At 44.0% G+C, this 12,550-nt stretch overlaps 1 protein-coding gene across 4 annotated transcripts in view; it reads left to right on the plus strand.

Moving 5' to 3' along the window:
• Gbf1 (golgi-specific brefeldin A-resistance factor 1) overlaps positions 1-12,550 on the plus strand; it is a 134,002-nt gene that overhangs the window by 92,318 nt on the left and 29,134 nt on the right. For all 4 annotated transcript variants that reach the window (XM_006526582.4, XM_006526580.3, XM_006526581.3 and 1 more), the window contains exons 4-8: positions 1,263-1,394; positions 7,288-7,406; positions 9,161-9,269; positions 9,731-9,791; positions 10,827-10,881. In XM_006526582.4, the coding sequence (XP_006526645.1) occupies positions 1,263-1,394; positions 7,288-7,406; positions 9,161-9,269; positions 9,731-9,791; positions 10,827-10,881 (476 nt within the window). The remainder of the gene's footprint in view (positions 1-1,262; positions 1,395-7,287; positions 7,407-9,160; positions 9,270-9,730; positions 9,792-10,826; positions 10,882-12,550) is intronic.

Consider the following 12,550-nt stretch of genomic DNA (forward strand, 5'->3'; position numbering starts at 1 on the left):
GCATGAAAATGAAGCGCTCGCTCACGCACTCAGCCCTACAGCCCTACTTTCCCTCCCCTCAGTCTCTAAGGTGGGATAGCCTTGATCATATCCCTGAAAGATTCTGGCCTGTTTGGGAAAACTCAAAAGGAAACTAGCTCTGAAAACTCAAACCACAGTAGAGTAGAAAGAAGCAATTTAACTGTCAGCAAAGTCAGGTAGGCAGGAAGTCCAGAGTAGTGTGTCTTACCCTGGACTGAGATCTGCTACAGTAGACATATGTGCTGGCAGTGAGGTAGGGTAGATGTGTGGTTTGGGAATTGTAAAACCATGTAAATCTCAGCTCTGCTTATTGTGTGATTCAAGGCCAATCATGATCTTATCTAAACCATACTTTTTCTCAAAGACTGTGATGCTCCTTCATCTCAGGACAGTTAGCTACCTGTGTGCTCTGGGAAAGAGGGGGGAAAGAGGGAGGGAAGAAGGTGGGTTAAGACCTTGCAAGATTACAAACTGTCGCTATGACTGGAGGCTGCTCAGCCTTTGCTTATTCCAGGCTTCCTTTCCATCAGGGAACTAAAATCAGGTTTCCCTCTCTCCCAGGAATGTCTTTAGTTAACAAGGTAAAGATCACCTGTGTATCACTAAAGAAATGATGAAATGAGTGTAGAAAATTGACTAAATAAGTATTGTTGGTTTCTTTCCTTTTTTATTTTTGTTTGTATTTTGAAGCAAGAGTAGCCTGCTATGTAGTCCTGGTTGCCCTGGAACTAGCTCTGTAGATAAGGCTCCCTTCAAACATGTAGTGATTTTCCTACTGCTGCCTCCTGAAAACTGGGGTTAGAATATGAACTGTCACACCTGATGTCCAGCTTTGTTAATTTTTTTGATTGTGCTCAAGGGCTGAGAATGTAGCTCATTGGAAGAATAGTTGCATATGCAGTGTCCTGAACTCAATCTCAAGCATACAGACAACAGTAATGAAACAATATTCTGTATGACAAAAAAACTCACCCTTTTAATAATCTTACTATTAACTTTCTAAATGTTCTTTTTAAAAAATATTAATCTTTTAGAGCTAAATCCTAAACCTTTTACAGATAAAAAGGTTGTGTCAGGAACTTAATTCAAGGTATTTTAGGGGGAAGAAGATTGACCCAAACAAGGAGCCCTCTAACTTCATTCAACAGACAAAAATGACCTTTTGCCAGGATTAATTTTTGTTAGTGTCTTTTCATTTTTGATTTGTGGGTCTTTTTTTTTTCTTCTTGTTTTACTTGCAGAACTCTCAGAGATTGAGCCAAATGTATTCCTTCGTCCATTTCTGGAAGTCATTCGCTCTGAAGACACCACTGGTCCTATCACCGGCCTGGCACTCACCTCTGTCAACAAGTTCCTGTCCTACGCACTCATAGGTAAGCACTTAGGCTTTGGTGGCATCTGCAGCACTCCATCTCCTGCTGCACAGGCCTTAAACCAGCTGGTTTGCCCAGCTGTCCCTTTCCTAGTAGAGACATAGGCCTACTTATTCTCAGGATGCTGATTGGCTGGGTTATCCATGGAGGGAGAGAAGAGAGAAGATTGCCTGGGACTCTAGTTTCCACCACACTTTGGAGAGTTAAGAGTGTGGTTCCCTTGTAGGTTTAGTTTGCCTTTTTTGAAAACTACCTTTATTTATTTATATGCAAAGGAACAAGCATGTTTCTAAAATTACACAAAACAGGAAGCAGGGAAAAGGGACATGCACACAGACAGGTCCCCAATGGAGGTCAGAGGACAGTCTGTGGCATAGGTTTTCTTCTCCCATCATGTGGGTCCCAAGAATAAAACTCAGTCATTAAGCTTGACAGCAAGTTCCTTTATGCACTGAGCTATCTCTCCCTCTGGCTGGTTTGCCTTATTTTCCAATTTTGTGCTGATTTTAAGAAAACTATGTAGAGACGTCTGAAAGAAAAGAAGTCTCTCCTCTCTGTCTTAGCGCCAAAATCTCTTCTTTAAGTAAATGGTGTTAGTGACATGGCTTGACTGCTTTTATCTTTTTCTTGATGCATATAAATATGAACACACGCACACCCCTCCACATTTACACACTCATCTTAAGACAGGTCTTTCTGTGTAGCTTGGAAGTTGAAGTCCTCCTGCCTCAGCCTCCCAAGTACTGGATATAGACAGTATTATCTTTTTTAAAAAATATTTATTTAGCCAGGCATGGTGGCACACCCCTTTGATCCCAGCACTTGAGAGGCAGAGGCAGGCAGATTTCTGAGTTCGAGGCCAACCTGGTCTACAAAGTGAGTTCCAGGACAGCCAGGGCTATACAGAGAAACCCTGTCCAAAAAAAAAAAAAAAAAAGATTTATTTATTCATTTTATTTTATGTGAATATGCGTGTCCCTATATATATAGATAGATAGATATAGATGTGATCTATCTCTCTCTCTCTCTCTCTCTCTATATATATATATATATATATATATGTATATGTATATATACACCACATGCATGCAGATACCCACAGAAGCCAGAAGAGGGCGTCAGACTCTCCTAACACTGTAGTTACTGCGTTTATGAGCAATCCCAGCTAGGTGCTAGGAACTGAACCTGAGTTTTCTAGAAGAGCAGAGTATTCTTAACTGATGAGCCATCTCGTCAGCCTGATTATCCCCCCTTTTTTTTTAGGTGGGAGGGAGGGGATTTGTATTATATATTTTCTGTATTTCACATAATAGTGTTTATTTGATGTATACACATAATTATATAGTTGATTTATTCCTTTCTTTGTAGGAAAACACACACACATACCCCTATAATTTTACCTTTTAACCTTTTTTTTTTTTTTTAAGATAGAGCACAAGGTGGCCTCAGATTCATTATATAGAATGGATACTGTGGATTTCAGGTCTTCCTGCCTTTCCCTTCCATACTGGGATAATAACCCTTTTGCTCCCACATCCAGTTTTATGAAGTGTTAGGATCAAAACAGTGACTTCATGCATTCTAGGCAAGCAGCCTACATCCACAGCCCCCTTTAATCAATTGAAGAAAATAATTTCATAGTTTTAGTCATGTCCACAGCATTGTACAACTATTCCTAACAAATGTTTCTCAAACTTTTTCATGCCCCAACAGAAATTTAATTATGAAATAATTCCCCATTTTCCTCCTCATTCCTCCTTGATATAATGGTGTATTTTTATTTAATGTTTACATTATTCTCTTTTTAAAGCCATTATAAATAAGCTGAAATAAACCCCTGTGTTCCTACGGCCATATTTACTAATTTTATCTCTGTGTGAAGTGTTATAGGTTACATTTTATAGATGGCTTCCCTAGTAGGTTAGAGCATTTTCATCCCTACCAGCAATGCCCTGGGCGTTTCCATTTCTCCTTGCTGTCTTCAGCCCTTAGGATTACCAGTTTTCTGTTTTATGTGTGTGCCACTTTGGTGGGCAAAAATCTGAATGTTGTTTTATTTCCTTGAGGTTGAAGCATTGAGTTTCTTTTGTCTCTATTTTGGATTTGTTTTAACAGTTGTAAAATCTCTTTGTATAGGCAGCTACAGTAAGGCATGAAGCTGAGGCTCCCGTGCCTGGAGAAGTGGAGACCTTACCCACTCACGACCTGGATGCTAGGAGGTCGCAGAAACTCAGGGTTCCTTAGCTTGAGCTCATCAGACCTTGTATCCTGCCAAACTCCCTCAGGTCCTCGTCTTCTAGTCAGCCAGCTTCAGAGAGACTTGCCAGCCTCGGTGTCTGTTGAGAGCCCATTATCTATTTATTGTATTGTAAAGTTCTGTTCTCAGTTTATACCTCTTATTGCACTCAGTCTAGAGTGGATCTCTGGTTTTTGTTTGTTTGTCTGTCTGTCCTCACTAGAAGGGCTTGAAGCCAGGGCCTCACACCTGCTAAGCAGGGAGTCCACCTCCGAGTTGTGTCTCCCTCAGTCAGTTTGAGAAGGTGTGTATTTGGGTTCCTTTTTAGTTGGTCTTGTCACTTAGAATTTTAAATTTATCCCCCTATTACAACCCATGTAAAAAGTGAAGAGCAAAGAAAACAGGCAGCTGTTTTTGTTCCAAAATGGAGAGACAAGGTGAGATGAGGCTCAGGTTCGAGCCAGCCAAAAGCAAATGAATGAATGACCTTTAAGTTCAGGAAGAGAAAACTCTTTATCTTCTCTAGAAAATTGGATTTGTTTAGCTAATGCATTCAGGATTCTGAGCAGGAGTCTTGGGTGTCAGCCAGGTCGTGAGTGGGTAAGGTCTCCACTTCTCCAGGCACGGGAGCCTCAGCTTCATGTCTTACTGTAGCTGCCAGCCTCGACCTGAGCACCACCTGCAGGTCATGTCTCTTCACAGCCTCCCGCAGCTGCCCTTCTGCGTCTTTCCCTTTGATCTTTTCTCCTTCCTCTGTCCCCTTCCTGGACTTGGCAAAGAGGCTGGTCATTGGAGACCTGAGGCCAGCTGGTCAATGGGGTTTCCTGTGGTGGGAAAGGAGAATGTTGGGGGTGATGATCATTATAGGCATGCGAAACAGACACTGAGGCTGCCAAGTCTCTCTGAAGCTGGCTGACTAGAAGACGAGGACCTGAGGGAGTTTGGCAGGATACAAGGTCTGATGAGCTCAAGCTAAGGAACCCTGAGTTTCTGCGACCTCCTAGCAGAAACCACCCCCTGCCCTCTGGATCCTGCAGCCCAAGGCTTCTGAGATTATTTTCTGCTCCACAAACTGACCTTTAGTTTCGTCCCATGTACCTGCAGGTCATGAGTTGTAGCACTGACTGGCAGTAGCTTGCTGGCAGGCTCTACCTGTGATTCTAAGGACCCATCACTATTACCTGCCTTCTTGAAAAATGGACTTTGCTACTTTGTTCAAGTTAAAGGAATGAAAATACAAAAAGATCAAAATAATTTAAACCACTTTATCACTAAATTACTGAAAGAGAGAAAGAAACAGACTCCCAGGATCCTTGAGATGTGAGCAAGGCTGCTATTCACTGAAATCTGACATGTCTTCTAACACAAGAAAGACCTAGCTTTCCTGTGGCCCTGAAGGCCTCAATAAGGACTTTCAAGCAGGGCTGCAAGAGTGTTTAGACAGGGGCCATAAAGAATAGGATTTCCCCTGCTGATTGAGGGAGCCGGGAGGGTGATAGGGGAGAGAGAGAGAGGCTGGATCATCACTGGCTCTGAGTCCTCAAACTCCTCCCCTTTGCATGTCTCTCTAGAAGCCACTTAGTACTTAAAATAAGACAGAGTCTTGGACATGTCAGAGGCTAGTGCCAAGAAGACAGTAGAGAAAAGACAACAGAAGTACTCACAGTTAACAGAAGTCTTCTGGCTCATTGTTGAAAGAGAAATGCTCAGGTTTCTTGGCAATCCCCCAAGCTTTAGGCTCAGGAACTCTGTTAATTTCAGGTACCAAAAAGGGGAAAATTGCCAGGTGTGGTGGCACAGACCTTGAAAGCCCAGCACTCTGGAGCAGAGGCAGAGGGACGAAGGTTAGCCTGGTCTAGTGAGTTTCAGGCAAGCCAGGGACCTTGTCTCACAAATGAAAAAAAGGAGGGAGGGGTGGCAAGAGCTGACTCCTACCACCCCGTCGGGAGGGCTCTTGCTCTCCGCGCTGCCTCAGCCTCAGCACAGCCTGAGCTTCATCAGGCCTTTCTTCCTGCTTTTCTCCGTGAGCTCACTTTTCAAGACTAAGCAGCAGAATGGACTCTTGAGAGCAAGCAGCCTTCTGCAGGACTCTCAGCATCGCTGGAGGCAGCTTCTTAGCCTGCTTCTGGTGGCTATTTGCCACAAGAGTAAAAGCAGAGTTTCTCTCTCCACAGAACTTACCATCAGCTTCTCACCTCTTTTCCACAGCTGAAATCCTGCCTGCTCCCAGTCCCCAGCCTCCAGCCCCATTCCGATTGTTTCGTTTTCCTCCTACAGCCTGGTTAGTTAAAGGACAAGAGTTTTGTTTAAGCTGGGTGTGTTCAGCACATGCTTTATAATTCCAGCACTTGGGAGGCAGAGGAAGGAGGATAAGGAATTCAGGGCCACACTTAGCTTCATAGTGAGTTCAAGACATACCTAGACTTCGTCCTGTCTTAAGAAACAAATCTAAGTAAGTAGATGAAAACAAGTTAATTGGAGTAGGTGGCAAGGTCTTTCTATATTATAGTCCTGGTTGGCTTCAAACTCCTAATTCTCCTGCCTCAGCCTGGCAAGTTCTGGGATTCCAAGTGTATAGCACTACACCTGGCCTTAGTACCATGATTCTTGCTGAGTGTTGTTTTCAATGAGAATGAATATACAGAGCCTTGGATCTGCTATAGTATGCCACCCAAAGAGCAGCACTGGTAGCTCAAACCATCTGTTTCCCCTCATTCCCTTAATTCAATTGCACCAGAACACACAACCAAAACAACCAAAGAGAAGTCATGTTAAAGATGAGAAGAGAAAAGCTGTAACCTTGGCATTCAAAGGTCTGACTCAGCCTGCTCCTTTTTCAAGACCCTTATACTACAAAATGAGTAGCTTACCACTAGTGATTCCTCAGGTGTGTCCCTAGACCAGCAGAATCAACTACCTGAGATCTTAGAAATGCAGGCTCTTAGGCCTCACTGTACCCTACAAAATCAAAGCTTCTAGGGCCTCAGTTGGTAAAGCATTTGCCACACAAACATGAGGGGCTTGAGTTTGGAGCCCTACTACCTACCCAGAGAAAAGCTGAGCACTGTAACACCAGCTCTGGAGAGCTGAAGAAAGGGGGCTCACTGTGGCTGGATGGCCTCATCACTGCGCTCCACGGGGTGTGTGTGTGTGTGTGTGTGTGTGTGTGAGAGAGAGAGAGAGAGAGAGAGAGAGAGACACAAGAGCAGCAGAAGAAGCTTCTAGAAGTGAGCCAGGCTGTGTGTGTGCTTAACAAACACTACAGGTAATTTTGATACATAGGAAGTGCTTTTTTGAGTTGGTGGAGAATTTCTCTTTTTCTTTTCTTTCTTTTTTTTTTTTTTTTTCTTTTTGTGACAAGTTTTCTCTGCATAACCCTGGCTGTCCTGGAACTTGCTCTGTAGACCAGGATGGCCTTGAACTCACAGAGACCCACCTGCCTCTACCTCCTAAGTGCTGGGCTTAAAGACATGTACTACCACCACTAGTATAATGGGTAAAATTTTTAGGTTGCTAAAAAAAATCATAAAAGCAAATCAAAACAATAGGTTAGGAGACTCATGAGAAGGCCAGGGTCTTCTCCAAGCAATTATAGACAGGCTATCTTCCCTTTCCTGTCTTCTTGACATAATTTAATCTGTTCTTTTGCCGGAGCAGATCCAACTCATGAGGGCACAGCAGAGGGCATGGAGAACATGGCAGATGCTGTCACTCACGCCCGTTTTGTGGGCACAGATCCTGCCAGTGATGAAGTTGTCCTGATGAAAATCCTTCAGGTAAGTGGGAGGGGAGAACAACCAGGCTAATGGCCAAGAGCTCGTAGGCCGGCTCTACTTGCTGGGTCAGCCGGCAGCAGTGTGAAGCTCGTAGGCCGGCTCTACTTGCTGGGTCAGCCGGCAGCAGCGTGAAGCTGTGCTTTGATTCCACTGAGGCTTTAGAGACTCACTGTTTCCAAACAAGGAGCTCGGTACCCAAAGTAAAAGCTTTTTCTAAGGGAAATAGTTAAGAGCTTTAAATGAATTGGTATCAAATACCAGAAACCCTTACTCCATCTTGTGCCTCTGGTAGACTGTGTCTGTGTCGTTTATCTGTTAGGCCTGTGGGCTAGAGATCCAGTGAGTTATGAACTATGTCAGGACTGTGCGAAGCAAAGAGAGGACTCCCAGGTCAGGTACATGGGAGTAGCTATTTTGAGTTTTTGTTTTGGGGTTTTTGTTGTTGTTGTTGTTGTTGTTGCTGTTGTTTTGACTCAGGGTTTCTCTGTGTAGCCCTGGCTGTCCAGGAACTCACTCTGTAGAATAGGCTGCCCTCAAACTCAAGATCTGCCTGCTTCTGCCTCCAGAGTGCTGGGATTAAAGGTGTGCACCACCACACTTGTTTTAATTTTTTTAATTTTTTGTTTTTGTTTTGGTGGGGCAGGGTCTCATATAACTAAGGATGACCTTGAATTCTTATTCCTGTTTTGACTTCCCAAGTGCTTGTGACATTTTACCTAGCTTTAAGGTCAGCTTACTTCTTGCTAACTTAAAAAAGAAAAAGAAAAAGAAACCCTGAAATTGGGCATGGTCATGCATACTTGTAATTGGAACTCGTAGGAGACTGAAGCTGGAGACCACAAGTTCAACCTAACCTGGACTAAATAGCGTGATCTTATCTCAGACAAAACAGGCAGTAAGGAGAACCTCACCCCTAAGCTGGGCATGTTGCTCACTGGTAGAGCACTGGCCTAGCATATGTGAGTTTGATCTCCTGAGAAGTTAGCTCAGTTAGTGAACTTTGTGCCTTATAGGCATGAAGAGAAGTGTGAGATTCCCCAATACTTATGTAAATCCCCAGGCATAGTGGTGAGAGTCCCAGAGAAGCATAGCCAAGAGGATCCTGGGTATTGCTGGTCAACCAGTCTAGCCTAATCAATGAGTTCTAGGTCAGTGAGAGACCCAGCCTTAAGGGAAGTTGGTCCACATTTCTGATGTTGATATCCATGTACTAGTGTATCCTCCACATCCCCAAACTACACACATAAACACACATGAACATGCACATAGCACAAGCAATGATGATGACGATGAGGAGGAGGAAGAGGAAGGGAGGGGAGGAGAAAGGGAGGAAGAGGAGGAGGAGGAGGAAGAGGAGGAGGAGGAGGAAGAAGAAGAAGAAGAAGAAGAAGAAGAAGAAGAAGAAGAAGAAGAAGAAGAAGAAGAAGAAGAAGAAGAGGAAGAAGAAGAAGAAGAAGAAGAAGAAGAAGAAGAAGAAAAAGAAGAAGAAGAAGAAAGAAGAAAGAGAAGAAAGAAGAAGAAATTATTTAAAATTTACTTTTCCATTTTGTTGTTTTTTCGTTGGTTGGTTGATTTTTCAAAACAAGATTTCTCTGTGTAGCTGTCCTAAAACTCGCTCTGTAGACCAGACAGTCTTCCAAGTCAGAGATCCACTTGCCTCTGCTTCCCAAGGAAAGCCCAGCTCTCTAGGTGTGTTTACAAATCAGCTGTACTCACCCTGCTTTGTTCATCAGTGTCTTCTTTCTTCCTTGTAGGTTCTCCGAACTCTGTTGCTAACCCCAGTGGGTACCCACTTAACAAATGAATCTGTATGTGAGATTATGCAGTCTTGCTTCCGGATTTGCTTTGAAATGAGACTCAGTGGTAGGTCCTTGAATACTATGTCTTTCATCCTCCTGGGGTATATGGGGATGCTGTCTCTGAAGCCCAGAGAAACAGGATTTATCCATCGTCCACCTTGGGTAACCTTAGGGGGGTTGTTCTGAAGCTAGAATAGAGTTCTCAACCCACTATTGTAGGGCAGGAGTTGGGATGAATCTTAGTCAGACTCGCTTCCAGAACCAAATCTTCTCCCTTAGGGTTTCTGGAATTGACACCAATTGATAACCCAAGAAAACCCTTCTAGTGTGTCCCCTTTTTCCTGACTCCGTAGTACCACCTAGTGGTCTGGTAACGTTATAGCTCCAGGCTGAGCTCGAGCTGGTTTTAATAAGTTTGGCATAATCCTTGGTAAACACAGTTTGGAGGGGAGTCTGCTCTGAGAGGTCTCCTGATAATAGCACAGCAAGTAATGACACCTGTGTTATTTGTTTTTGCCTGTGCAGAGTTATTGAGAAAATCCGCAGAGCACACTCTGGTAGACATGGTGCAGCTGCTCTTCACAAGGTAAACCTGCTGCTGTTTGCTTCTGCCCGGCTGCCCAGGCCTCCTGAGTCTGCCTGCTTCCACACAGCCACTTTAGGGACCTGGCCAACCCCACAACCACATCAGAGGCCACTGGGACTGTAGATAGCAATAGTTCTCTGGGCCCAGGGTTACTGAGCAAGGGAGAAGGAAGAGAGAACTCCCGTGGCCTCAGGGAAGCGGAGGGTTATTTAATCTCTGCTTCCCAAACTTGTGTCTGTTTCTGTGCAGGTAGCATCTGGGAAAGGGAGCACAGAGAAGATGCCAAATTTAAGCAGCCTAGAACAGGTTGCTGAGCTCCCTAAACTTAGCCTGATTTTGTACAAGAAGGCCAAGGCTTGGGTAACCAACAATTGTAAAAGCTGACTTAATTGGCCTTTATCTTGGCTTGCCTGGGACTTCCTGATGTTAGCACTCAAAAGTTCCATATCCTGGCAGACCCTTTAGTTCCAGGGAAACCTTGATCTTTGATTTCCCTAAGAAGGACTCCCTCATTTGGAGCCCAGGAAACCTTTCTGTCCTAGATCACATTGCCTATTCTATACTTCCTTTCCAAAGATACACTGAGGGAAGAATCAAAGCCATGACTTTTCAACCAATGAGATTTCTTTTTGCTTTCAGACTTAATCCCTATTATCTGTACATTAAACTGTTCTCGGATTCTGCTACTGAGAGTTTCTTACACCACGGATTCAATGCCTTTGAAACACCAACCTGCTTTTACTTTCTAGGCCTGACTACCTCTTGGCTTTTAGCAGCGCTTTTCAGTGATGAAAAGAGCCTTCGAACTCCAAGGGTGCTTAGTCACTCTGTCCCAGTGACTACTTTGTCAATATCTTACATATTACAATTCCTATAGCTCCAAAGTTCCAAAGGGGGTGAAATTAGCTCTTATAAGAAGCTTGTTTCTAACTAAGAGACAAGATACTGTGTGCCAATGCACCATTACTGGATCAGGTCTAGAGAAGAACATTGTCATTATCCCCAGTGACGGTCATACTATTCTCTGTCTTATAGGTTACCTCAGTTTAAAGAAGAACCCAAGAGCTATGTGGGAACCAACATGAAGAAGGTGGGGTCTGAAAGTTCGTCTGCTGTCCCCTGTCCAAACCACCTTAACTTCTGAACTTCAGTACTACTATTGCTTAGTAGCAAAGACATGCTTTCACTTAGATGGGTCTACTTGTAATCTACAAATAACTGTCACTCCTTTAAGTCAGAAATACACCTCCTGTGTGCGTCTCCTTTCTCCACCTTTCCTCTCTGACCTACCTGTCTTTGTTGACCAACCACATTTGCTAGTGAGTCAATCCTTAAGGAAACTGGACACAGCTTACCAAGCTGGGGTAAAGATGCATGTTGACAAAATGAAAATCTGGCCATCCCATTTGGCTCAGTCTTGTCAGCAAGTAAGAGTCCTAGAGAGGCTGTGCCCCAAATCCCCTCCTCGTGCTGATTAAGACTCGGCTTGTGCTTACGATGGTCTCTGTTGAAGAGACCAAATCAAGCTGTGCTTTGGATCAAAGGGTTCCCAGATTTCTGAGAAAAGAATGGTGATCGGGATGGCCTTTTTCTTTCTTGAGCTGAAACTCTGGACATCTCAGACCTCTGATGAGGTTCTGCCCATGGCAATGACCCTTGGCTATTTGGTGCATGCACCTGACCTGCCCGTGTTCCCTCCCATTCATCCCCATTCCCGCCCTGTGCCCTGCTGGCGCGTGTCTGAGTTTGTTTTACTCTGTTTAAATCGTGCATTTGCCTGTCTTTCACAGATGTCTCCATGTCTCCTCAGCAAACTGGAGCTAAGTAGTGGGGAGCAGACCAAAGCCCTGAACCAGTTAGAGAGGGTACTACTCTTTAAGAACCTCAAGGTCTCTCTCCCTCTCCCTTTCCTCCCCCCTTTTGGTTTATTTATTTAAATTTTTTTTTATATGTAACACTGGGTTCCATTTCTGTTGTTCAGAGCACAACTTACCCGCTCTATAACAGCTTGGCTTTTGAAAGTTGCATGTGTTTATAGTTTTGCAGTACTGGGAATTCTCCTGGGATTTCTGGTTGCTTGGAAGCAGCATGAAGCCTTAAACATCACAAAATGAGCCTAGAAAACGTGGGTCCTGCTGTTATCGTGTGGGAAAGACCCACCATTTCTGGGGAAACTACAGGGACCTCAAGCGAGATCCTTCTCCCCTCCCTTGTCTCAGAGCTGGAGTAGAGAGCGTGATAGTCCTTGTGTAAATCTGAATACATGGCTATGTTGGTGGGAAAAGGTGTTTCATCCTGTGAGAAGTGTTGTTGTTGTTGTTACATAAAAGGGATCATTGCAAAGTTTAGATCTCTAGGTCGATAGTAAGGAACTAGGGACCAGGACACTGGGAATTTTCTAGAATCTGTCCTTTAAAATTCAAAATGTAGGTGAGTTTAGGGAAGGAGTGTGAGCTCAAGATTGCCTGGCCCTTAAGATACCCTTGCCTTTAAAAGATGAGACAAGTAGGGGATAAAGGACGTCCACGTGACCATGACAAGGCTGTACACGCCAGAGGTGATTTCGAGCATTCAGTCACTGCGGATGAATTAACTCTGTGAGTCAGGGTTCCCTAGCAAGGGGTCTCTGTCCTATTTGATTGCATTGTCTCAATTTTTTGTGTTTGCGTAGTTACCAATTTCAGCTCTCTTCACTGACTGATTAGCCTGCATGTTGTCATGACTATTAGCCTAAGATCTGCGCTATTCTTATAAAGCCA

This window comes from Mus musculus, chromosome 19 (assembly GCF_000001635.26).
Source record: "Mus musculus strain C57BL/6J chromosome 19, GRCm38.p6 C57BL/6J".
Classification (NCBI taxonomy): domain Eukaryota; kingdom Metazoa; phylum Chordata; class Mammalia; order Rodentia; family Muridae; genus Mus; species Mus musculus.